Genomic DNA, 23,370 nt, shown 5'->3' on the forward strand with positions numbered 1-23,370 from the left:
GTGGGTGAGTATATGATGGCTTGGTTCGTTATCATCTTCCCCTTTGCTGGATGCTGTAAATGGTATTCATGAATGGCATAGTAATGCTGGAGTTTGTTGGAAATATGTCTTGTGCTCGCAAAGATTTGACGAGAGATGTTGTAAACAAAATCTGGTTGACTATGTATCTTGTTTGTTGAAAACATGGGAAGTATTTTTACTTTGTTTGACGTAAATTTTTTGAGTTGCTGTTTGGTATAATAAAAAACTCTTATATGAAACAAAATTCTCAGTCTTCTAATCAAAGATGTATAGTTTCAAGATTATGAATAAAATGTCTGCATTCAATATCATAACAATGGGAAACGCGTGGCTCAAAAGTGGAGCCACAAATCGCCAGTGGGGAAGGAAATATTTTCTTTTGTTTCAGGTCTGCTACCTGATGCACACCATAGGGTCCTTTTATTGGGGCAGCTTCAAAATGTGACTGTGTTTGCTTCATTGTGGAATAATGTTTAGATACTGCAAGGCGACGAATGCAGGTTGCACCAACGTGTATGTTAACATTTCCCCTTCAAGCAGCCTCATTTAAAATTGCAGTGAGCACAGCAGTAGGCTGGGAAAGTGCTTTAAAAAGCTTTTCTCACATAACTGAATCCAAATGTTGGCACAATACATTGTTTCAGACGCCTTCATGCCGTGAACTTCCATTATTCTGTTTCAACCAGTAGGGGTTGTGTGTATTTCGTTAGATTTTAAGTGTACAACCATATTACATGTGTGTATGGGCTGATGGGTATGCCATGTGCATCACTAGAAAGTCCACTCAGAAACGCAAATGCCTAATCCGGTCCTTAGTTTGAAAATAACGAACATGGATATTCCGGCATACGTTTAAAAACAGGGCTTTGCACACTGCCTTCTAAGATGCTCTGTTAAGGTGCTTTTTATTACTGTCTATGACAGATATTTTCCTTGTAGGCGCCACTGTCAAACATACGTGATTTGTGAAAACATGCTGTACGTGGGATTGCTTTCAGTAATTTTACAATCCCAGATTGCAAAATGAAAGGATTCTGTTCAAGTAATAGTTTATCAGCTGGAATAACTGAACAACAATTTGTTAAGGCAATTGGCCAGACCTGCACTGAGAATTTTAAAAATGTGCCGTGGATGAAGGCTTCATATTTGAAACTTGTAAGTAACCGGCCAACATCCCCACAGCTGTTGGTTTTCTATATCCCTGGCTCTTTTTACGGCTGACTTGGCCTTTACCATTTAATATCAATCTATTTTAACGATCTTGAAAATAGACCAGTACATATTAAAACATGTAATTGATGAAATGTTGGTGGGTGTTTACAAAGGGGTGCACTGACAGCCCATTTCTGATTTATCCAAACAGCTTACTGCAAAGTCGGAGTGGGAATTTGCTATGATATGAGATTTCCTGAGCTTGCTCAAATTTATACCAAAAAAGGTAATCTACTTGTGCTCAAAATGAGAATGGTTTGTATGGGCATGCATTTGAGTTACTTACCAAGAATCTACTTGTTTACAAGTTTGGAAGGAAGACTGATTTTAGAAATCGTATATTTAAAAACATGTATTATATTAAACATTGTTCATTCAATTTACACAGACCAGTGAACCATTCATAAGTGCCATATTTTCAGCATATCATTGAAAGTGTAAAAAAATAATCTGATGTTAGGCATGTGGTTAAGCATAGTATATCATTTTTCTTCTCTCTGGGGCTATCAACATGTTTTAATTCCATGAAAACTATACTTTAAGTGATAACACAACTCGCATATTGCGTTTACAGTGAAAAAGTGGCAATTATAGCGGCAATATAATACTGTCCCTTGCTGCCCATCTCATTTTTCATAAACACTGGAAAATCGCATCCTTTTGACTATGAACAGGAATATTGCCAAGTTGCTGGTATAGCCAAAATGGCAGGTAAGGAGCAGCCGTAGCAAGGTTTCATGCTATGTATGTAGTTTATGGTTTCCGCATGGACATATGAGGAGTTGGTGACTTTGTATAAAATTTAATGTAGCAGAAATGAAGAAATCAATTATATATATATATATATATATATATATATATATATATATATTATAGTAGCGGCCGTGTAGTTATGGTTAAGTTGCTTAACCCATAGGAAGAGCACTTTTTCGGCATCTTATAACTTCTCTCCCCCAGGAGGAATGGTCACCAAACTTTGCAAAAAAAGTATATTGGCGGCTCTGAATAGTTTCGCCAAGTTGGGTGAGGTTTTGTGCGGGGGGGGGGCCAAAGCTATAGGGGTGCCCCACATTTTATTTTTTTCCATAGACTGAAAGGGGGAAAAACTTTGCGCACGGCTACAGCCCGTGTTTGGTGGAAATCCAACCAGTACATTTTGTTTAAAATCACTAACCCATTTCCCTGTTCGCTCCGTGGATCGAAGTGTCATTGGCCTGCCGTGATGTAGACTAACATTGGATGCGGCCGGTGGTTGACTGGAGGGAAGTGTGCTGTGTGTCAAAGTTTTTGGGAAACGCTGCCATGGTGTATCGGAGAATAGTGTTGTGGTGTGTTTGGCAAGGTATGCTTATAACGCTTTGGGATAGGAAGTGGGTAGCGGTGCGAAACACAGCAATATGTTTCTGCATTACGGTAAGTGGAACACGTGTGCTCGCCTTCCTGCTTTATGGTGTGGTGGGTGGGTGGAAGTGCTGGTGCTTATGTTGCCTTTGTGTTGTCTGGTATATGCATATATGTTCGCCCGCATGGCTTTGTTACATTGTGGTGGGTGTGGCCTGGGATGCTAGGCTTTCATCACAGCCACCACAACATAATCCAGCAATGCAGTTGTCACTCTGTATGCATTTGAAGTTGATGAGTAGCACACAATGGTTGTGCAGGACATTGTACACTTGATAGAGCAGCAGAAGTGAGGTGCTATGCGTACATTAGCATACAGTGTTCATCATTGGCCCTGTTGCACAATAGGGAGGCACATGTCACCATTTGCGTTTGCTTTGGTTAGGCCCTAGTAAGACCATTTCTTGAGGAAGTGTTGTAACACAATGCAGCATGCAAGGAAGTCTTCAGCATCACAAATCTGCTATATGGACAATCTATACAGCTACTCCTATACCGTTCAGCACAGGCAACACAACGTCATGTCGCCATGCATGTAAAGATGTGGGCAGGGTGAAAGTTGGCAGGTGCAATTGGAGATGGGGAGTGCATTAGACATGACATGAGGAATAGAACATGGATTGTGCTGGGGTGTGCTGTGTGTGGTGAGGCCCAAGCGGCCAGTGATGGTAGAGCAATGGCAGAAGGGGAGTACAATGAAGACCACATGAAACTTGAAACTTGCACTGTAGTACGGTGTGTTGCATGTGCTACGCCAGTAGCCCCTTCGATGAATGGGTGGCCACTGTGCACCGCAAAATATGTGCCCTGCGGTGAAGTAGGTTTGACATTGTTGCCTTCGATGGGCGGTTTGTGATGATTGGATAACATGTTGGAATAATGGGTGTGGGGATTGGTTGCAATTATCACATTGTGTAGTAGATGCCTGGACCTGATAGAGTGGACTCCTCAAGTGTGTCCTGTGGGTGCAGTGGTGAGGTAGTGGGTGAGAAGTGGCTAGGGTTGACCTGTATGTACCTGGCCACTTGTTCACCGGCATGACTCCTTTGTGTTGGGTGTGGCCCAGGTGTACACTGTTGGGTGTATGGCAAAAGGTTATAGGGCGTAGGCCAGGCTTCGAAGAGGCTAGCCCTGCACTATAGTATGCCGCCATAACACAGACATCCAGTTTTAAGTATGCATGTCTCTGATGGTGGTGACGTTCAATAAATGGTTCTGCAGGACCTTGAGGATGTGGTAGAACCGCACTAGTGACCTCAAATGCATCCAATACCATATGGTGTACATTATTGCAGCACCTTCGACATTAGGGAGCCACATGGCGCTATTTGCATTTGTCATGAGTTGCCCTTTGAAGCACCCATCCTATGTTACGTTTGTGGATTGTGGCAAATGTTTCCCATCATGGGGCCATTATGTAGGGCTGGGTGTGGACTATTGGGTACATGGCCAAAGGCTGTGCACCGAAGGGCCTATCCCTTGACGGCCGCCAGCATACCATAATGCAGCCATGCCGAGTTGCCTCAGCGGATGGTGACCTTTCAATAATGGGTGCAGAGAGCGTTTGACACTTGGTGGAACAACCAAAGTGAGGTGCTATGCTTTTACGAGCATATGGTGTAGGTCATTCAAGGTATTGCACATTAGGGAGTCATATGTCAGCATTTCCTTTTGCTATGGGATGCCCTTTACATGAGCCTTGCTTCAGGAAGTGTTTTAACATATTGCTCCATGAAAGGAAGTCATTAGCATCACAAAGTTGCAATATGGACAATGTACACAGCTACTGACATACCGTTCAGCAGAGCAAACGCAACGTCATGGTGCCATGCATGCAAAGATGTGCCTAGGGTGAAAGGTGGCAGACGTATTTGCATATGGGGGATGCATTACACATGACATGAGGAGTAGAACGTGGGGTGCACTAGGGTGTGCCGTGTGTGGTGAGGTCTTAGCATGTTGGATGCATTGCTTGTAAGTACTCGTCACATTGTTGCTTGTGTGCGGTTTGTGAGTTGATGCTGCATTGTTGATTTCATGGGTGTGCCTATTGTTCACACATGATACATTTAGCTTTTAGCTGTGCATGGCAGAAGCTTATGGAGTGAACAGTTCTGCAGTGTGTGCATGGAGTGCTGTGTTCAGAAAGTGTGAGTGTATGAGTGCCATGGGTTGAACGGCATAGTGTATGTGCTTTAGTAGCATGCATTGCGTAGATTACTAACTACTGTACTGCACTTGGAAGTATTGAATGTTTGGAGTTGGTGGAGTGCTGGGAGGAGAAAAAAATACTGCTACCTGCAGTTGGTGGTGCTGGGTACTGCTGTGGGTGAATGTGGATGCTAAAGTGTGGATCGGTTTGGAGAGCTGTTATCTGGAGGTGCTTTCACATGACACCAGACGTGTACTGTGAGTGTGTAAAGGTACGTCTGCAGTGTAGTGTAGAAATGCTAGTGTTGGATGCAGAGGTCTTGGATGTGAATGCTAAATGCGTATGTGCCTATTGAATACTACGTAATGCGGGAGTGTTGTATATATAATAGTGGAAACGGAAGAGGGAGTGCCTCTGCTGTACTGGCGTGTGGCACTCTGTGTAGGTGGGAAGGCGCACATGCTACAATCTGCTTATCTGATCATGGCGCCTTTGCAAATGGAACTGTGGGGATTATGCAATGAGGTGTGGATGGTGTGGTTGATGGGAAGGGGCAGTGTTAGATTTATCCAAACCTCGATGCAGTGCGGTTGACTGAGATGGACAGACGCAGAGTTCTCATCGTTGGTGATAACTTTGTGCAAGACTGCACAGGTATGCTGTGGAAAGAGGCTTTGATACTAACTTTCAGTTAGGAGTGGAGGCTTTGTGGGGAACAGTGTATGAGTGGAGTTTCGGTGCCATGGTTCTCCTTTGTGCATGTGTGGCCTCTGTCGGTATAGTGGATGTTGTGGTTGTGCATTATGGAGCACTACATTTGCGGTACATGTCGTGTTCACGTTTGCTCCGTCACCTCAAGAAGTTGCTGACAGTAGTGATGCAGATTTTTCCCACTGCAAGGGTGATTTTCTCCTCCATACCACCAAGAGGTGCTTGGGACCAGCCAGAGGTTGGGATGTGTGACACACTGCGCAAAGCATTTCAGACAATCCTGTAGAAATGTAAGAGCGGCATTGACGTTCAGTACGTACAAATGTGAGGAGGAGAAGGAAACAGTCATTGAAAAAGATAGAAAAAAAATGCGTATGGAAGGAACAGGACAAAAAAAAGAACTTTTGTTTTCTGAGCCAGTTCTACACACCCAAACCACTATCCTGTTTTACACTCAGCCACCCCCCACCCCACTCTGCCTCCCTCCCTAGCATGAAAATTCTGCGGATTACGCTGTACTTGCATGCTTGCACGTGGCACAAAAAGCCATTTTCTGGATGGGAGCTATAGAAATGAAATTGTGGAGCAAAAGAGACTGCTCTATAAGGCTGTGAGGTCTGGTGTGTACGGAAACACTGTGGCCGAAGGTCTATTTGGACAAAGAAGTGCAGAAGGCTATGGTGGAAGTGTGCAAGGTAAGGGGCAGGCACTGGGTGTATGCCTGAAATGTATGTATTTGTTTGAAGTTAGTAACATGCAAGCTGTGCAGCATTTGTGCGATATTTTTTGAAAAGTGTGAAGTAAGTGGGGTGCTGTGTAAAGCAAAAACAACTTTGCAGTGTATGAGGTAAGTGGCAGGCATCCCACTGTTGTACAAGCAATGTGGGTATGATATCATATGATGTGCAATTGTATGCTATGGCATTGGTAATGCCCCTACACACACGTCTAGCAAAGCGCAATGAGGCAAGGGAGGGGAAACGGAGGGGAGATAGAGCTAACCACCCTACTAGGGCAGGTGTGACTTACATCGCCCAAGTGCATGTGTGGAGGGAGGGGAAGGTACAGTATATGGGAAGAAGAACAAAGGACAATAAGTAAAAATACGGGCCAGTTGTGCAAAGTGCACACAACAGGTGGTGGATGAACTGTGAGGCATACAGAAAAAAGTCCTTAAGTGCATGGTGTGCTCGAAAGCCAGTGCAGCGGTTCGCCTGGTGGGGGGAGGTGACATGGGGCCCATATCACAGAGTCACCAGCTAACCAGTGCAGAATAAGGGTACGTCAGGCAGTTAGCCGGGGAGAGGAGCATACACAGCAGCCGCTAAGAGAAAGGCTTTGAGGTGCTTCTGGAACCCGCAATGGTTCCCCTCAAGTGTCAGGGAGGGAGAGAGGCTGTTGCAGTGAAGGCTCCAGGCGAAGAAGCGCATCTTGCACCAACTGTTTTTTTGCAGAAGAGCCTGGCCCTGAGGGAAATGGAGGTGGACGATGGAAGAGTTCACGCATGGACATATATAAGAAGTCAGATTTGGAGGTATAGAGCTTCCAGGGCCCAGAAGGCCTTCTACATAATGCAGAGTCTTATCACTTTATTCCTCACATCCCCTGGGAGCTAGTAGCCCTATTTCAGTGCATGAGAGATACCATTCCAAATCGCACACTCCGCTTCTGTATGCCTTGCAGAGGGCTGACAGTACAAGGTGTAAATGTAAAAAAAAAGCTGTTTGTAATGGTGCAGCCTAGACAGAAGTACAGCTGTGTAGATAGTGATGTTTGGGAAAGCTGCTGTTGCTTCGTGCGATACATTGAAAGCTGCTATTGGTGGTATTTTTTTACGACTTATGTAGGATGTGGGTTAGTGGGGAACACATTTTGTTGCATTGTCGGAAGGAAAGCAGAGCGTTCCTGTTTCAATATTACACTGTATGATGTGGGTAAATGAGAACGTTGCAAGCACATATCACTGTAGTGCCACTTCATGGTAGGGGATGAGAAAGAAACTGGTATGGTTTTGAAGAACGTAATGGCCGCTCAGTGGCACATATTGTATGCAGAGGTGCTTCTAACAGAGTTATAAACATATGGTTGGAGAAGTTTGCATACCTCCATTTTGTGGGGATGGGTGCTCATGTGGTTGCACGTGGATGCAAAAACCTTTCAATCTTTTACTGAATTTTCTACTAGACTTGTTTTGCAGTGACTTGGCACTTGCCGGCTGATTTAGTAACAGCACTTTTGAAGTGTTGTGTAGAACTAACAGTGTTAGATGCTACGGTCTTGTATGGCTTTGGTGGATGCGTGTGTGACAGTTTAGCAATAGGCAATGAGGTAGTGGTGGAGAAGAAATTAGTGGAAAGGGAGGAAGGAATGCTACTGTACTGGGGCGCGGCTCTGCCGGTAATTTGGGAATTTGCTTCTAATCATGCGGCCCTATGGAAATGGGACTTTGGGGATTAGCCAATCAGATACTGGGGGTGTGGTTCACTGAAAGCGGCGGTCATACAGTGTTGCATTACTGTGCATAGTGAGGATGGCTGAGATGGTGAAACGCATCGTGTTGATTTTGGGTGATGCGTTTGTGATCGATCTACACAAGTATGCCCTGGAAAGACACTTTGATGGCAATTTCGGTTTCGAAGGAGTGGACACCTTGTGGAACGGTGTCTGAGCGCAGTTTTGCCAATATGCATGCACTTTGCAGAGACCTGGACATTTTTGCGACTGTGGATGTCATAGTCCCGCACTACGGGGGTATGCACATGGGTTACGTGGCTTGTTTAGGTCTGTTCCGTCGACTCAGGAAGTTGCTCAATGCTGTGCGACACTTCTTCCCAACTGCCAAGGTGCTCTTCTCATCTATACTACCAAGAAGAGTATGGGTCACTGGTGATGAATGTTGTTCCGAGCCAGACGCTGGGAGGTGTCTCATCAACAGAATCCTGTCCGATTGTGGGCATGCTTGTGGGATGTTCTTCTGCAACAATGACCTCATTAGTTCTGGAGATGCTGAGTTTTTTAACGCAAATGGCATTTCCTTGTCGCCCATTGGCAATGTGGTTTTGTTTGCTAGTCTACGATATGCGGTGAAGAGTTTACTATAACATTGTGACCAGTAGAACTCAGAAAAGCAATGAAGAAGGGAAAGAAAGGTGTCTCGCTACAAGCACCTAAAACGAAAAATAAAACACGAAAAATAAAACAAAGTCTTTGGAGAGCCGCCCTTAAAAATGAACTCCACTATGCTGGTTGAAATGTATTCCCCCACAGCGGCACGGAGCACGAAAATCTTATCCGGGGATTTTAAGGATGGCCATCGAAATTGCACTGTGCAGGCTGAGGTATTGCACAATGGCATTTTTGGGTGTGGTGTACGCAGAGGACTACTGTTCAAAACTGATACTGTTACATGGAGAGCTCTTTAATGTAATTGGTGGATGCATGTGGAACATTCTAAGAGAACATAACGACAGTGTGCAGGAAGGAAGGAAGTGGAAAGGGACGAAGAATTGTTGATGCTTCAGTGTGCCGCGGCTGTACCGGTACTTGGGGAAGTGCACTTGCCACATTCTGTCCTTTTCACCATGGTGGCCAATGGAAATGGGACTGTGGGCATTGTCCAATCAGGTGCTCAGCATGTGCGTCACATGCAAGGGGGCAATATGTTATGTTACTTGGCATTTATATAGCGCTCTATATATCATTGCTTTGACCTCAAAGCGCTGGTAGGTTGAACGCCCTCGGGAACCGATTGTTCTGGTCAGTAGAGAGAGGTAGAGTCGTAAGGTGCGTGGATGCACCAAATGTGTGCAGCTGATGTAAATGCCGGATGGTAGCTGCATCCTAGTGTTAGGTGTGGTGCTGAAGATATCTTTTGGATGCGTGTAGACTGGTGGCTGGACACCCAGACTGTTCTCTGGCTGTGTTAGGCCTGAAGGACACACATGTGAGAAACAAGGCCAGAATGTGCTTGGATAGCTGCGTTTTATTAGGGTGATGAGGTGTTCATGGGGTCGTATTCGTATGTGAACAGCCAGGCCGAATTAAACAGTGGTATAGCTGTGTTCTAGTTGTATGATGGTGTATAGTAGAGAATAAGCATAGCGATGTGATGAGATGGGTATCTTTAAAGCACCCGAGACCAGTCACGTCAACAGGATGTCAGGGAACACAGCAACACACTGTGGGAGAAGGGAGAAGGACTTCTCCTGCTTCACTGGGGCGCAGGCCTCGCCGTACTTTGGGAAGTGCACGTGTCACATTCTGCTCGTCTCACCATGCTGGCCAATAGAAATGGGACTGTGGGCACTGTCCAATCAGGTGCTCAGCATGTGCATCACAGGCAAGGGCGGCCACAGGCAGTTGGACTCCTCCTGCTTCACTGGGGCGCGGCCCTCGCCGTACTATGCTATACTGAACGGTTGACGCAGAACCCATAAATTGCTTATTTCATGAGCTTCCCTTACTTTCGGGGGGGAGGGGAATAAACTTTCCAGTCTGTGCCTGCTCCTTGCAATGCACTGCATACTGCTACTGTGGCTCAAGCCCGCCTGCCCCACCATAAAACAGTGGCTCAGAGATGTTACCTGGGCATCAGACATGAAGGAACGCTGGATCAATCTGCGCCCAGTGGGCTGCCGACCCAAAGATATATGCCACCCCCTTCCGTACATACTTGCATACACTACAAGAGGAGATTATTGAAGACCCAAGCTCGCTGCCCCCTCCGAGCCCGCAAATATCCCCCATAGAACTAAGGTACTAGTCACGTTTTCATGCGTCTTTGCTGTAACCCATGCGAGAGCCCAGTTGCTATGTTTGTAACATGTATTTGCTGAAGTAACCCATGCTGTATCAATGTGATGCCTTTGACTATCTGGCTGCTATGTGAAGCAACAATAAACAAAGTTTTTAAAAAAATTGAATTCCTGAGCATTTTGGATGTCACATTTTAGAATGTACACAGTGTGAGGAATTGCCACCTGACAAGGTTACAAAGCCCTGGCTTTTTTTATTTTTTATCAATACATAAACGTATGTGGGTAATTCCATCTCCAAAAGGGTACTCTGCCAACTGGATTCCCCTTTTCGGCAACTCTATACCAAAAGCATAGTGTACTTGTGCCCTGCTGCATCAGTAGCCCGATCTGCAGCGCCTGCTTTGCTCGTGGCGAAGAGCAGATTAAAAAATCAGTAGATGCCCACTCGACAGCGGCAGCCAAGTTTCTGCAGGGGCATTTAAGATATGCCCATTTAAGATATGCCCCCTTTTACCAAAACCTCAATGATCATGAGGAGTAACCAATACTGGTGGCAGGGTAAACTCTAAATAAAGCTATGCGAGAGTTTAAGCGTGTTGCATGGTACTACTTTTGATCATGGCTGCGGTGTCCAGTCATAGGTTTGAAAAAAAGGATTGAATGCCCTTTTGTTCGAAACCAAAAGTACCGGAAAAATTTTTTAGAACCCCCCATAAAAAAAACAAAAAAAAAGCATTCAAAACGTATTTTTCGGCACTTTTGGTGTCGAAAAAAAGGCATTCGATCCTTTGTATTTTGAACAAGTCACCTACAACCCATGGCTGCCACATCCCAGTTCATATAGCACGTATGTCCACTCTTGTGAGTCAGCTCTGCTGTGGAAGGTGATGTGTATTCTGGCCAGCACGGTGGAGACTGCCAAATGGCAGGACAGGAGCCTGCAGGACCGGATCTTTTCTTTGATCTATTTGTGAGGGTAGGTGCCCTGGGCCCGGGAATCAAAGGAGCACACCCTTTCAAAAAGAGTAGCAACATACTAGGGTCCTGCATCTCTAAGGGCCTTTGTTCCTAGTGGGAAGGGAAGAGGGTGACAGAGTAGCCAGGAGGCCGTGGTTAATGGAAGGAGACCATCTTTTTTTCTTTGTGTCTCTCATTCCTGTTCCCTCCACTTCCTCTGGAGCACAGCACTTTGGGTGTGACATCGGAATGGCAAAGTCCACTCTGTTCAACAACAGGGATTGGACCACTAAGTCAGGCTAGCTTTTGTCCCATCACCTGGGGACTTTTGCCTTTTAAAAGAAGGGGTCTCCCACTCCTTCTTTAGATTCTCTCAGATCCTCACAATACATGAAGATTCACCTTAGAAGAACTCACTGAACTTCCTTTGAGAAAGTTGTGCTTTACAAAGCCCTCAACCTGAGGTGGAGGAGCAGTTTAGGCGGAAGGAAGGTCTCCCCCTCCCAACTCCCAGGACACATCGGGAGTGGACTTTGCTGTGGACCAGGATCTACCACTGTGTGCCAGAATCACTTGATGCTGGGAGAGTAGGCCCTGAACAGAACCATTCTGTCCCGAGTCCCCCTGAGCGGGCTTCACAGCTGGAGGGCAGACCAGCTGAAGCTCCCTGTTCTACTGACCGCTCACTCTGTGTTGATCAAACCTTGAACGAGGGGGAAGGCGCCACCGCTGGCTTTTGCGCTCCTCCACCAAGTCGACAATTGCTTGCCCTTTGAAGGACCTTGATGCTGCCTCGTGCTCTAGCTAAGCCCGCCACCTGCTATCTCCGGATCAACTTATCGATGCCAGGACCCAATCACATGCCAACTCTGACCAGAGGTTACAACCATGGCTCATTCCAGATAGCCCTCGAATGGCCAGCCTCATTATCCTGCACATCGACACCCCCAAAGTCACCCTTTCGGTGACCGTTGCACGCTTACTCGAAACGCTGGAGCGTCACTCATCAACCCCTCCGAGTAGCTAAAGCCCGACTCAGCCTCGTTCAACTGTGAAGCAGTCCAGGGACCGCCCTGGCCTGCATCGAGAACCCCCCTTCTGCTGCACAGAGCAACCGCATGTGCCCTACTCGGTGCCCACCAAGAACTAAATCCAGGTCCTGTTGACCCTGAACTGCCCCCTCGGTCCACTTGGGCTCTAGGGACTGGTTAGGTCATGATCTCACCTGTTTTCAACATAGACATATCCTTTTGGTGCCTAATAATTCACCTACCACCCCTGGAACCACACTTAGAGTTTCATTACTTCTTACATCTTCTCTGTTCTTCCTTCGGGGTGGGTTTCTGTACAGTATTTTCTATTTTTTCTATTGCAGGTTGGGTGCTTAAAGTATATATATGTTTATAGAACCTTGATTGGACATTCCCTTTATTTTGGACTGCGATCCTGTGTTTGGGTCACTACTGGTTCACCTTCACACCCCTCTTAAGATCATAACCTTGCCTTGGCTCGCATTTCCTCAAAAGGCAAAGGAGTTATATCTCTTAACTGTCCCTGTTTTACCTTTGATTGAATTCTTTGGCTCTGTTAAGCATTGAGTCTGGAATGGTTGAAGAGATGGAATTTTCTGACAAAGTTTTTGCAATATGCAAATCTAGAAGCAAATCTGTAGTTTAATCTTGGCAGTGTTTTGAACACGTCAGCCGTGGGCAGTAGAAAGCCTATATTCATCGGCTGCTTCTCATCTTATTCTTTTTACAATGACTTGAATTTGTGTCTGCTGTGTGGGCATGAACTGAAATGCTAAGTGAATGTTGTTTGGTGCATGCCTTTTTTGTTTTCTCTGCTGCCAAGTCATGTATTGTTTTTCCAAGTGTGTGTACTTTGGACACATTCATTCAGAAGAAAATGGTGAGGCTGAACTGTTATCGATTTTACTTTAAAATTAATATATTATTCAAAAATCAAAGTGAAAATGTATTCAATATAGCATCTTGTTGGGGAAACAGGACACAGAGATGTGTAATGTTTATATTTTATTAACAACTAGATAATCTATTCAAAGCCTAGAAGAATTTCAATTGAATGTTACTCAAGGTATGCGATACAGTTCATTTCGCTGTTTGGGGTGGGGGCAGTGCTCCGGATAAGATTTTGAAGTGGGAGTGTTTTACACCTCCCCATCCCCCCCATTTTGTAAAGTTTGGATTAAAATGATTTTTATGTGTGTAAATGTATAAGTTCAATTCCCAATGGGAGTATTTTATAAGCAAGTACAAATGTTTTAATTGGAAAATGGAAATGTTTTTGTAAATAATGATTCCTTTGTATCTAGTTAGTCATACACATTAAAAAAGATACAGGTTTAGTTCTTACAATGGAGCAATAATAATAGTTTCTTCCTGTGATAATATGGCACCTAGAAACACTTGTGTGCAGGTGTGTTAATATTATCATTTCATATGTGCACTACTGGTCCAAACATATCCATGGAGCTGTGTGGGTGAAAGCAGGAGCACACAAGGTCCTACGTGTCTGTTTCCTGTTTTTCGTTGGGAGTATTGTTCCTCCATATATTTTTGGTGAGCATTTGCCTTTTTTTCGGGGGTAAAAGTGACTGATACACCCCTTATCTGTAGGGCAGAATAGGGGCATGGTTTCAGGAGGGGGCCCCCGTGTCTGACTGTGCCATGTGCCCCAGAATGTGTTTAGATGACCCTGCACACAAGGCAAACAGTATGGAGAGACTGGAAATAACCCAAAATGGGGAGTGCAGAAACGAGGAGTCCCAGAGTGGGGAGAGACAGAGGACACCCCCAGAGCGGTGGGGGAGAAACAGCGAATACCCCAGAGTGGGTTTTGCAAGAGAAAAGAGCCCCATAGTGTGGAGAGACAGCAAATACCCATTGTAGGGAGTGAGGAAGAGAAGAACCCCAGAGTGGAGGAGGGACTAGGAGAACCCCTGAAGGAGGCAGGGGAAAGATACTTAAACAACCCCAGGGTGGGAAAAGGCAGTGCGAGGCCTGGGCTACAACACCCAGAGACGCTCCTATCAGAGCAGGAACTGATCTGGAAATATTGACAAAGGCCTTTACTGATAGAAAGTTGGGGTCAGGAGCCAGCAACTATCCCATTGAGTTGATAGTTGCACAAAGCCTTTTGTACTGTTTTTGTTTTGTTTGATGTTTTTCTTTTGGGACATAGGGACAGCGATAGGTTAGAGTAGAATTCTGGCAAGAGAGCCACTATTCATTTACAAGACCTTCTGAAAAACACTTTTGACTTTTTCATAGGGTAGGGTTTGAGCTGATATTCTTAAGGAGAGATTGTTTTGAATCTGACAGAAATATTTCTTTTAAAACTGTGAAGCATGCCTTGTTGTCAAGAGTCCTTATTCTGACCTACCACACACTCCATTTCAACAAAGCAACCATATATAGCCTGTGTTCCCCTGACACTATTTTGGCCAGGATAAGTGGATCCATCAAAGCACTGAAGAATGGCAAGAAGAATCCTTTTCTGGGTTTTTTAAATGTTTTGTGTCATCTTTTAACCCATAGTTGTAGATTGCTTTTAGGGTGTTCTTAGCTAACTGCCCATAGTAGCCATGGATGTTTGACAGTGTGTTAACCTTTTCCATCTATTGGGTTATAAAGAGGTTGGTCTGTATAACCTCACCTGCTTGCCAATCCACAGCATCACCATTGTGAGTATGATTTCACATTTTACTGGGCCACAGTTGCTACATACACATTGGTGATTATTAGTAAGTCATTTTAACATTTTACAAGCGTAGGATTCTGGGTATCTAATATACTCCTCTACTTTTATTGCTAATATTAGGAACTGTATATTTCTTGATTATTCTATTTTTAATGTTCATATAGTATCTCTACAAGAGAATAAATATACAAACATTGTAAACCACAAAGTGAGAGCATTATTAATGTGTTCTATTATGAGTATAAAAGTCATTATATTGCAAGTGCAAAAACTTGCTGGTTTTAGTATGTAGGTAAAATAGTGATGGCATCAATTTATCATACACAAGGGCAATACACATTGGTACACAGATCACCCAGAAAGAAGGATTACAGCACTTTGCAGTTTAATAGTAAGCCTGTCGGGTACTCGGGGGCAGTAGTTAAACTTGTACTAAAGTGCAGAGACCCAACTTTCTCTAGAGCCTTGCTTCCGGTACAGCACTATGCTTGCACATAACCTTTCATAGCTCCAGGTTGACATTTAGACCGTCTTTGGGGTGGAGGTTAGGGTCTGGCATGCAGGGTATGATTTATATCATGACATGAACTGAGACTTACCTGTGAAGAGATATAGACTTGCATAACCTGTGGGCTATATGCAAAGGTTGACAGGTAGAGTAAGCTACTTAGGAGGGAAGTGTGGATTTGGATGGCATTGGGAGACTAGAAGAGAAGTTGGCCAGTTGAGTTCTTTTACCTACAGATACTGAACAAGTCAAATGGGAAGAAAGAGAAAAGGCGTCTGTTTGTTTATCCAATTTCCCTTTTCCCCTGGGGGTGCTTTGAATGTAACAGGTTTTGTTAAGTGACGCTGGCAGGATACTCATGTGGGTCTTTGGGATTCTTCTTGAAGGGAGCATACAAGCTCACATCGGGAATGGCCCTGCATGGTTCTTCCCCACACACAAAGATGAACCAAGTATATTTTCCAAGTTACTTGCTTTAAGAAAAGCTCCATGTCTGATAAATTGGCAAAACTTAAAGCATCCATGACATAAGGTTACACCTCCATCAGTCAGGACCTAGACTGTCAGGGAGCAGTTACTTATCCAGGGAAGGACCAATGGGCACCTTTGTAGTAGGCCCACCTTGAGGGCCATACGGGTCCTCATAAATTTATGACCCATCCCCTTTGAGACCTCAATGGGACTCACTAATGAACAATGGAAACTCCCAAAAGTGACAAATTGGACTTTCTACTTTACCGTCTGGCACAGTTGTTCATTTGGTTTTCAAGTCTGACCTCAGGACATTATATTTGCAAGGGGCAGTTAAGTAGATGCATCTGAGATTTGAAATAACAGTGCTGGTTTCCATCATCACAATGGGACATGGGTACTTTTGGTGGTCACATACCTGGAAGGGGCTTGGCCGTAATGCAATTGACCAATTACAACCAATTACAACCAATATATGCTTTGTTGACTAGCTGATTGATGCCAGGGTCCCTCAAACCTCCTGCAGTATCTAATAGGTGTCCGCCAACATACAGCTTTCGTTGATTCTATTTCACACAATTACATTAGCACTACTGCTCAGAATAGTGCGACATGTATTAGTGCATAGTCCATCCCTTCTTAAAATAGAATATAATCATTCTAAACTTTGAATTCTGTTTTATGTACAAATGTAATGCAGCATCACATTCATTAATTGTTGTGATCAATCGAAGTCTGTTTAACAGCATTTAATTTGTGATCGCATGCAAATTATAATGGATAATGCTGGTAACACCCACTGTATTTGTGAAATTACCTTTCTGATTTTGACTGACATTGTAGCAAGTCAGAATGCAGCAGTTTCCTATTAAATGCCAGCCAACGTACAATTTCCTAGAGACTACAGATGCCAACAAACTATTTGGAGGGCCCATTGCATAAAAGCGGTATTTGATGTTTCGACATAGATTTGAAAGCCTCGTTGATTTCACTTAGATTGTTGGCCAATTCAATATCTGTTCCATGCCTTAACTTAATTACTTTTTGGGAATCTTTTAATCCAAAGAGCTTTTCAAATTTGATCAGATAGGTGCATGCTTGCATTTTAAACACTTTCTCAGCAGTGAAAACATGTTGATTTTCTTTTTCTGGCTTTGTATTTAGGTTGCCAGCTTCTAGTGTACCCAGGAGCTTTCAATATGACAACAGGACCTGCTCACTGGGAGTTGCTGCAACGGAGCAGGTAGACAGAAAATAGTTTTCATACATTAAAATCTTCATCCTTCTTGCCAATTCGTCCTTTGCATTGTGATGTAGCCTCTTGCTCGCCTGCATTTCAGGAAGAAAACCGGGCAGTTATAGAAATGAGGTTGCAACACTACATGTACAATTGTGACTAAAAATCTTTCTCATTCACACATTGAAATGTATCAAATGTCATCTGCAAGCACCCGCTTCTGATGTCATACATCATGCTGCAACCCCGTGTAACAGGAGCTTGTCAAATGCGCATTGTGCTGGTAAGAAAATGAGGCGGAACAAATGTTACTGTAAGGTATAATGTTCTTGTAAACTATTTCCACCTCAGCCATAGAAGAGTAAACTCTTGATTTGCAAAACCAGCTATACAATCTGAGGTGATCAGGTTTATTGTTACCTGGAATACCTTGAGGAAGTTACTCTCAGCAACCATGTTCTTCCAGAGCAGATGGTGAGAAGCACTGTATTACTACAGTAAGGTAATGAGCTGAACAACGTCATTCTTGTAAAATATCCCTAACCTAAATACAGTGGTCTTTTGTGATCAATGAAGGCAAATCATTTATTTTTTTGACTAATCTCTTGCAACATATTTCGTATAAGAGAAGTGTATGAAGGGCATATAAACTAAGATACTGTATGTTTTACATACAACTGTTTGTAGACACGCATGTATCCTGCATGCTGCTTTGGCAGTACAGTTCATTTTTTACAACATGAGTCACTGAATCAAAAGCCATAGAATGTGCAAATTGTAATTTGTAGCCTTGTCTGAACAGGCAGAATATTCAGTATGTATTCATATTGTTGTTCATTTTAAAGTGTGCTTTTAAATCTCATGCTGAGGCCACGTGCAATATCTTTCTAAATTGATTCTTCTGTGTACAAGAAAGTATATATTTTTTAATACTTATTGGTTATATAATTAAAAAATGTTAGCTACAGCTCCACACCCTGCCTGAGACTTGTTGATCTGCTCCTCATTGTTTCCTCCCCTGGTTGCTTAAAGATCCTTTGCTGCTCACCTGTTAGCTTCCATGCTTCCTTTTTCTCTGCTTCCCTCACTGTGTTCTTCCCCTTGCATGGTTCGAAATTGAGAGTAGCTGGGAGCCATTTAGCTCCTGCTTATAGCTTAGAAGAGCCTGTTTAGCTTGACAACAGCTACCAGGAGCTACGTTTGGCTCCCCTGGCCAACTTATGCCGAACAATCACAACTATGTGAATGTAACTCTGTGCATTTGGCACAATCTATAAATGAACATTATTATACATCTATATGACATTTAAAACATAAGGGGTCCGCAAATCTCAGGAGTAGACAGGCAGGCCTTAGAAGACCCTATTAAGGAAGAGGAAGTTAAAAAAGCAATAAATGATCTCCCATTAAATAAAGCTCCAGGTCCGGATGGCTACATGGCCCCATTTTATAAGAAATATGCGGATCTGCTAATCCCGGTCCTAACCAGGCTCCTAAACTCATTTAAAGATTGTGGCAACGTGACCCCCACAATGAACGAAGCGAAGGTCCTAGTATTTCACAAACCAGGGAAGGACCCTTCTTACCCAGCTTCATATAGACCAATCTCCCTAATAAATATTGACGCCAAAATATACACTAAGATATTAGCAGCAAGACTTTCCCCTCTTCTCCCAAAGCTAATACATCTAGATCAATCGGGCTTTATCCCAGGAAGACAAACCCACGACAACCTTAGAAGGATCATCCACTTGGTGGAAAAAATAGGCATAAAGCAAACCCCGGCTATTCTACTTGCAGTAGATGCAGAGAAAGCCTTCGACCGGGTCGAATGGTCCATGCTATTTAAGACCCTGCAATTCATGGGATTTGGGGAGCACTTTATTGCAAGAATAAAAGTGAACTATAACGCCCAAACTTGCAGAGTGGCCATCGATGGGGAGGTTACTGAAAAGGTATTTATATCCCGTGGAACAAAACAGGGATGTCCGCTCTCCCCGTTATTATACGCTATCTTTCTAGAACCCCTACTAATGAAATTAAGAGATGCCACACATATTAAAGGGATAGACATGGCAGGCATTCAACACAAAGTAACCGCATATGCGGACGATATGTTGTTAGCACTAGAGGAGCCGGGCCGAACATTGGCGGCAGCGGTTGGGGAACTGGAAGACTTCGGGGTCCTCTCAGGTCTAAAAATGAATAGGAACAAATCGGAAATCCTAATTTTGGCGGGACAAGGGGGGAGATAGAAAGAGAATCAAAAGCACTTAACCTCAAGATATCTGCGGAAGGCATTAAATACCTGGGAATAACACTAACACACAGGGTGGAGCAGCTCAATGGTAAAAACTACCCGCAGATTCTTACAAGGGTCCGTAGAGATTTGGAAAGTTGGAATCCCCTTTTGATCTCTTGGTGGGGCAGGATTCAAGCAGTAAAGATGACCATCCTCCCAAAGATACTATACTATTTTCAGGCCCTCCCGGTAGGGGTACCCAGATCATTTTTTAAAACACTGTCAAAGGTAATCACAACCTTTGTGTGGAAGGGGAAAACGCCGAGACTGGCCAGGGCTATCTTGACCACACCTACCAGGGAGGGTGGGCTGGCGCTACCTCACTTCCAGAAATACTACCAAGCAGCCCAGTTAAAAGTGCTATGGGAGTGGCTGGGCGACGATCCACAACCGATCTGGGCAGCACAAGACAGAGCAGTGGCAAGAATCCCGCTAGTGGAACTACTCTGGAAACCGAAACAACACAGACACCCCAACATAGGGATTAGCAAAATAATGAAAACAACGATGGAGGCGTGGGACATCCAAACACAAAAGGGTGTAATGATCACCACGCTAGGCCCATTTACCCCCATATGTAGGAATCCGCAGTTTCTATCGGGGATGGAGCAGGGGGGCATATAAAAGCTGGGAGGAGGCGGGAATAACGAAAATTGGGTAAATGTTTATCAACAATGAAATAAGATCATACGCATCCTGCCTCCCATTCTCATCACTCTCCACACGGGATAAATATAGACATGAACAACTCAAACACTGGTTAAAATCCCCGGACATAGCGAAGGCAGCAACGAGAACCCTCACTCCGTTTGAGAAATACGTAACAACCAACTCAGGGGCAAAGAAATGGGTATCGACTCTGTATTCCTTCATAAATACTCAGGATGAGGAAATTAAGTGGTCATACATGATCAGATGGAGCAGAACTCTGGGGGAGGAACCGACAAGAAAAGAGTGGGAGGACCTTTGGACTCTGATCCCCAAAACAACCAGATCAGCACAAATAAGAGAAATGTGGATTAAAATTGTGACACAGTGACACTACACCCCAGAGAGGCTTCACACAATGTTCCCAAAAACGTCAAACCTATGCTGGAGGGAATGCGGAGAGGTGGGGACGTGGAAACACACCTGGTGGGCCTGGAGGGGAATAGTGCCATTTTGGGAAGAAGTTAAGGGAGAAATGGGTAAAATTTTTCCAGATGTGGGACAACTGGGAGAGGGCGTTTGGTTGTGTGGAATAAGAGATGACACAGCAAGAAGATACAAAAAAGCACAATGGAGAAGCTTTATGGGACTTCTCATTGTGGCTTGGACAACAATAGCCCAGAATTGGAAAAAGAAAGACACCCCTCTGATTTTTATGTGGCTTCAAAAAGTCTGGGCGCAGCTGGCAATGGAAAAAGTCACTCGCACAATCCAAGGAACGAGGAACAGGTTTGCTAAGGAATGGGGAGGAGTCCTAGAGTATCTCCAGTCCGACTTTATAGAACAAGGGTGCCCACACAACATCAAGCTCACAGACATTTTTAATGCATAATGTAATCCCCGAATCAAAACACGTGTGTCCCCGGGGGGAGGGGGTGGAGTGAGTTGGGGGGGGGGGGGGAGTTGTTACAATGTTTGATGAATGTTGATATATGAAAATAATAAAGACAATTTAAAAAAAAAAACATAAGGGGTCAGAAATAATGGATACAATTTATAAGGTTGCATTTTATAAGGAAGTTAGATTTGTGTAACGCTATGTGCTAGCTTCTCCTTCCCCAGTGGTAGCTCCTAGGGACAGGATACTGCTGGATACCTAGGACCTGCTTATCCACTCCTAATTTTGGGCCCTGCCTTATGATTGTATAATGCTTCATTGCTTCCCAAAGCTAGGCCCGTGCTCGATATATACCATAATAATAACCTGAAATATTCATTTAAATAGACAAAACATTCATTTTACATCTGAAAATCTGTTCTCTGGCAGTGGTGTTTAATTTTCAACTTTTAATTAGAACAGCAGCTGTGTTAGGATGACCTAAACAAAGAACATCATTACAAAAATGTCCTCAATGAAAGACTTCTTCCTGTTTACTTGTGCTTTAACGTTGAGCCATTATAATAAATGGAAGAAAGCATAATTTTGCTTTTAGCAACTGCAAAGTCAGTGTAGATGGAAAAGGGCTAGACCAATCAATTATCACGTAATCTATATTTATACTTGCAGAGAACATCTTTGACTAAAAGTGAACACTGATTTTGTTTTGATTTTACGTTTAATTATATATGGTTTCGCTGCTGCAGTGTCATTATGCAACTTGTAAACTGGTTGCCTTTTGACATGGACAAAAGCTTGATTCTGCACTATATAATGTGCTCTTCTGAAAAGGGTGAGGTCACATAGAAGATTGTTAACTCACAGTGGAGTTCCACAGCAACCTAAGGGGCGAACTGTGCAGGAATTACATTGGAAGATAACTAAATGTGAGAAGGCACCACCGGGAATTAGATGGGACCAGCAGCTTTACATATAGACCATCTGTTGTAATATAGATCTGCACCATATGCCCAAGTAATTGGTATTTATTAATTTCTAAGTATATTCTTCCTATATTTTTTCATGCTTGTATTGCATTTTCACTCTTACTCACTTTTTTCGGTCCCTTTTAGTTAAGAGTTACCATGTTGTTTTTGATAAATTAGCTTCTTGAATCAATGTTTGGGACACACTGAGTTACGTTGTGACAGTTGTTTGAGCAAAGTGCACTTCAAACATGTCTACCCTTGTACTTCTGTCCAGGTTAAGGCACCCAATCCATGTATTGGTAGCAGGATGCAAGAAATCAACATGTGGACTCCTACCGTTTTACCTATACTTGTATCAATGGCTTTGGATTGCTTTTAGGCCATTTCCTTTAGTAGCCATAGTGTTCACCATTTCCATGTAATAGGATTGCATTGGCACCACGTGATCACTGGTTCATTCCTGATCGCACAAATGCGAATACATACTTAGTTTTACTGTCATATTTTTGGTATGTTCTCTGGATAACGGAGACAATAATGCACATAATATATACAAATATTGTTTAACACCTCATTTCTATATCAGAATGGTCAAGACTAAGATTAAACGGTACCATGTGTTAAAATCGTGGCCAAAATGGCCGTTAACACACAAAATCGCGGCAAAAAGGGCGTGATTTTGCCGCTGCCATCCATGTAAAGGATGCAGGGGACACCCCCACACCCATTATACCATTTAAGGGGAGTGGGGGACACCCCCGCAACCCCGCTCCCCTTAAATGGTATAATGGGGTACACCTTTACTAGGTCAAACCTCAGCATTTTTGCCGCGTTTTGTTTGTAAAGGCGACATTTTTGCTGTTATTTTATTACTGCATACTGATTAAACAAATGCCTAAACTAACTAGGGGTTGTTAGTCTGGAAAACAAAAACCCCTAACCATCGTCTTGCCACCCCCTGAGCAAGCATGCTCTGGTCTCAGACAATCTTTGACAATCCCCTAGGGGGGGTGTGGCCTATACCCCCCCACCGTTGTATCTCAGGCCCTATGTGCACTGTGATACTCCTAGATTACTTCTAACAACATACCAACATACTCCTATCTAACTACTGTGGACACAAATCACAAGACACAAAGAAAACACATGAATCGATTCAATTATAACAATGGAATACATTTATTTATGCTAATACCAAAGCATAATTCAAACAGTGCTAAAACTATAGCCAATTTCGAATTTGCGCCTTTTATGCTTCTGGTGCAAATCTACCATGCAATAACTATGAGCCTTTCAGGTTCCTAATGCAAGCCTGTGATGCAAGCCTGTGATTCTAATGCAAGCCTGTGATGCTAATGCAGTCTAAATGCAAGCGCCAAACATCCAACAATCCTCTCCAATCCA

The 23,370-nt window shown here is 43.7% G+C and overlaps 1 protein-coding gene across 4 annotated transcripts in view; it reads left to right on the top strand.

Moving 5' to 3' along the window:
- The window catches only part of NIT2 (nitrilase family member 2), a 717,582-nt gene that overhangs the window by 367,193 nt on the left and 327,019 nt on the right, over positions 1 to 23,370 (top strand). For all 4 annotated transcript variants that reach the window (XM_069639171.1, XM_069639173.1, XM_069639169.1 and 1 more), the window contains 2 exons: positions 1,385 to 1,459; positions 17,078 to 17,156. In XM_069639171.1, coding sequence (XP_069495272.1) covers positions 1,385 to 1,459; positions 17,078 to 17,156 — 154 coding nt within the window. The remainder of the gene's footprint in view (positions 1 to 1,384; positions 1,460 to 17,077; positions 17,157 to 23,370) is intronic.

Source organism: Ambystoma mexicanum, chromosome 7q (genome assembly GCF_040938575.1).
Source record: "Ambystoma mexicanum isolate Mex_15411 chromosome 7q, UKY_AmexF1_1, whole genome shotgun sequence".
NCBI lineage: Eukaryota > Metazoa > Chordata > Amphibia > Caudata > Ambystomatidae > Ambystoma > Ambystoma mexicanum.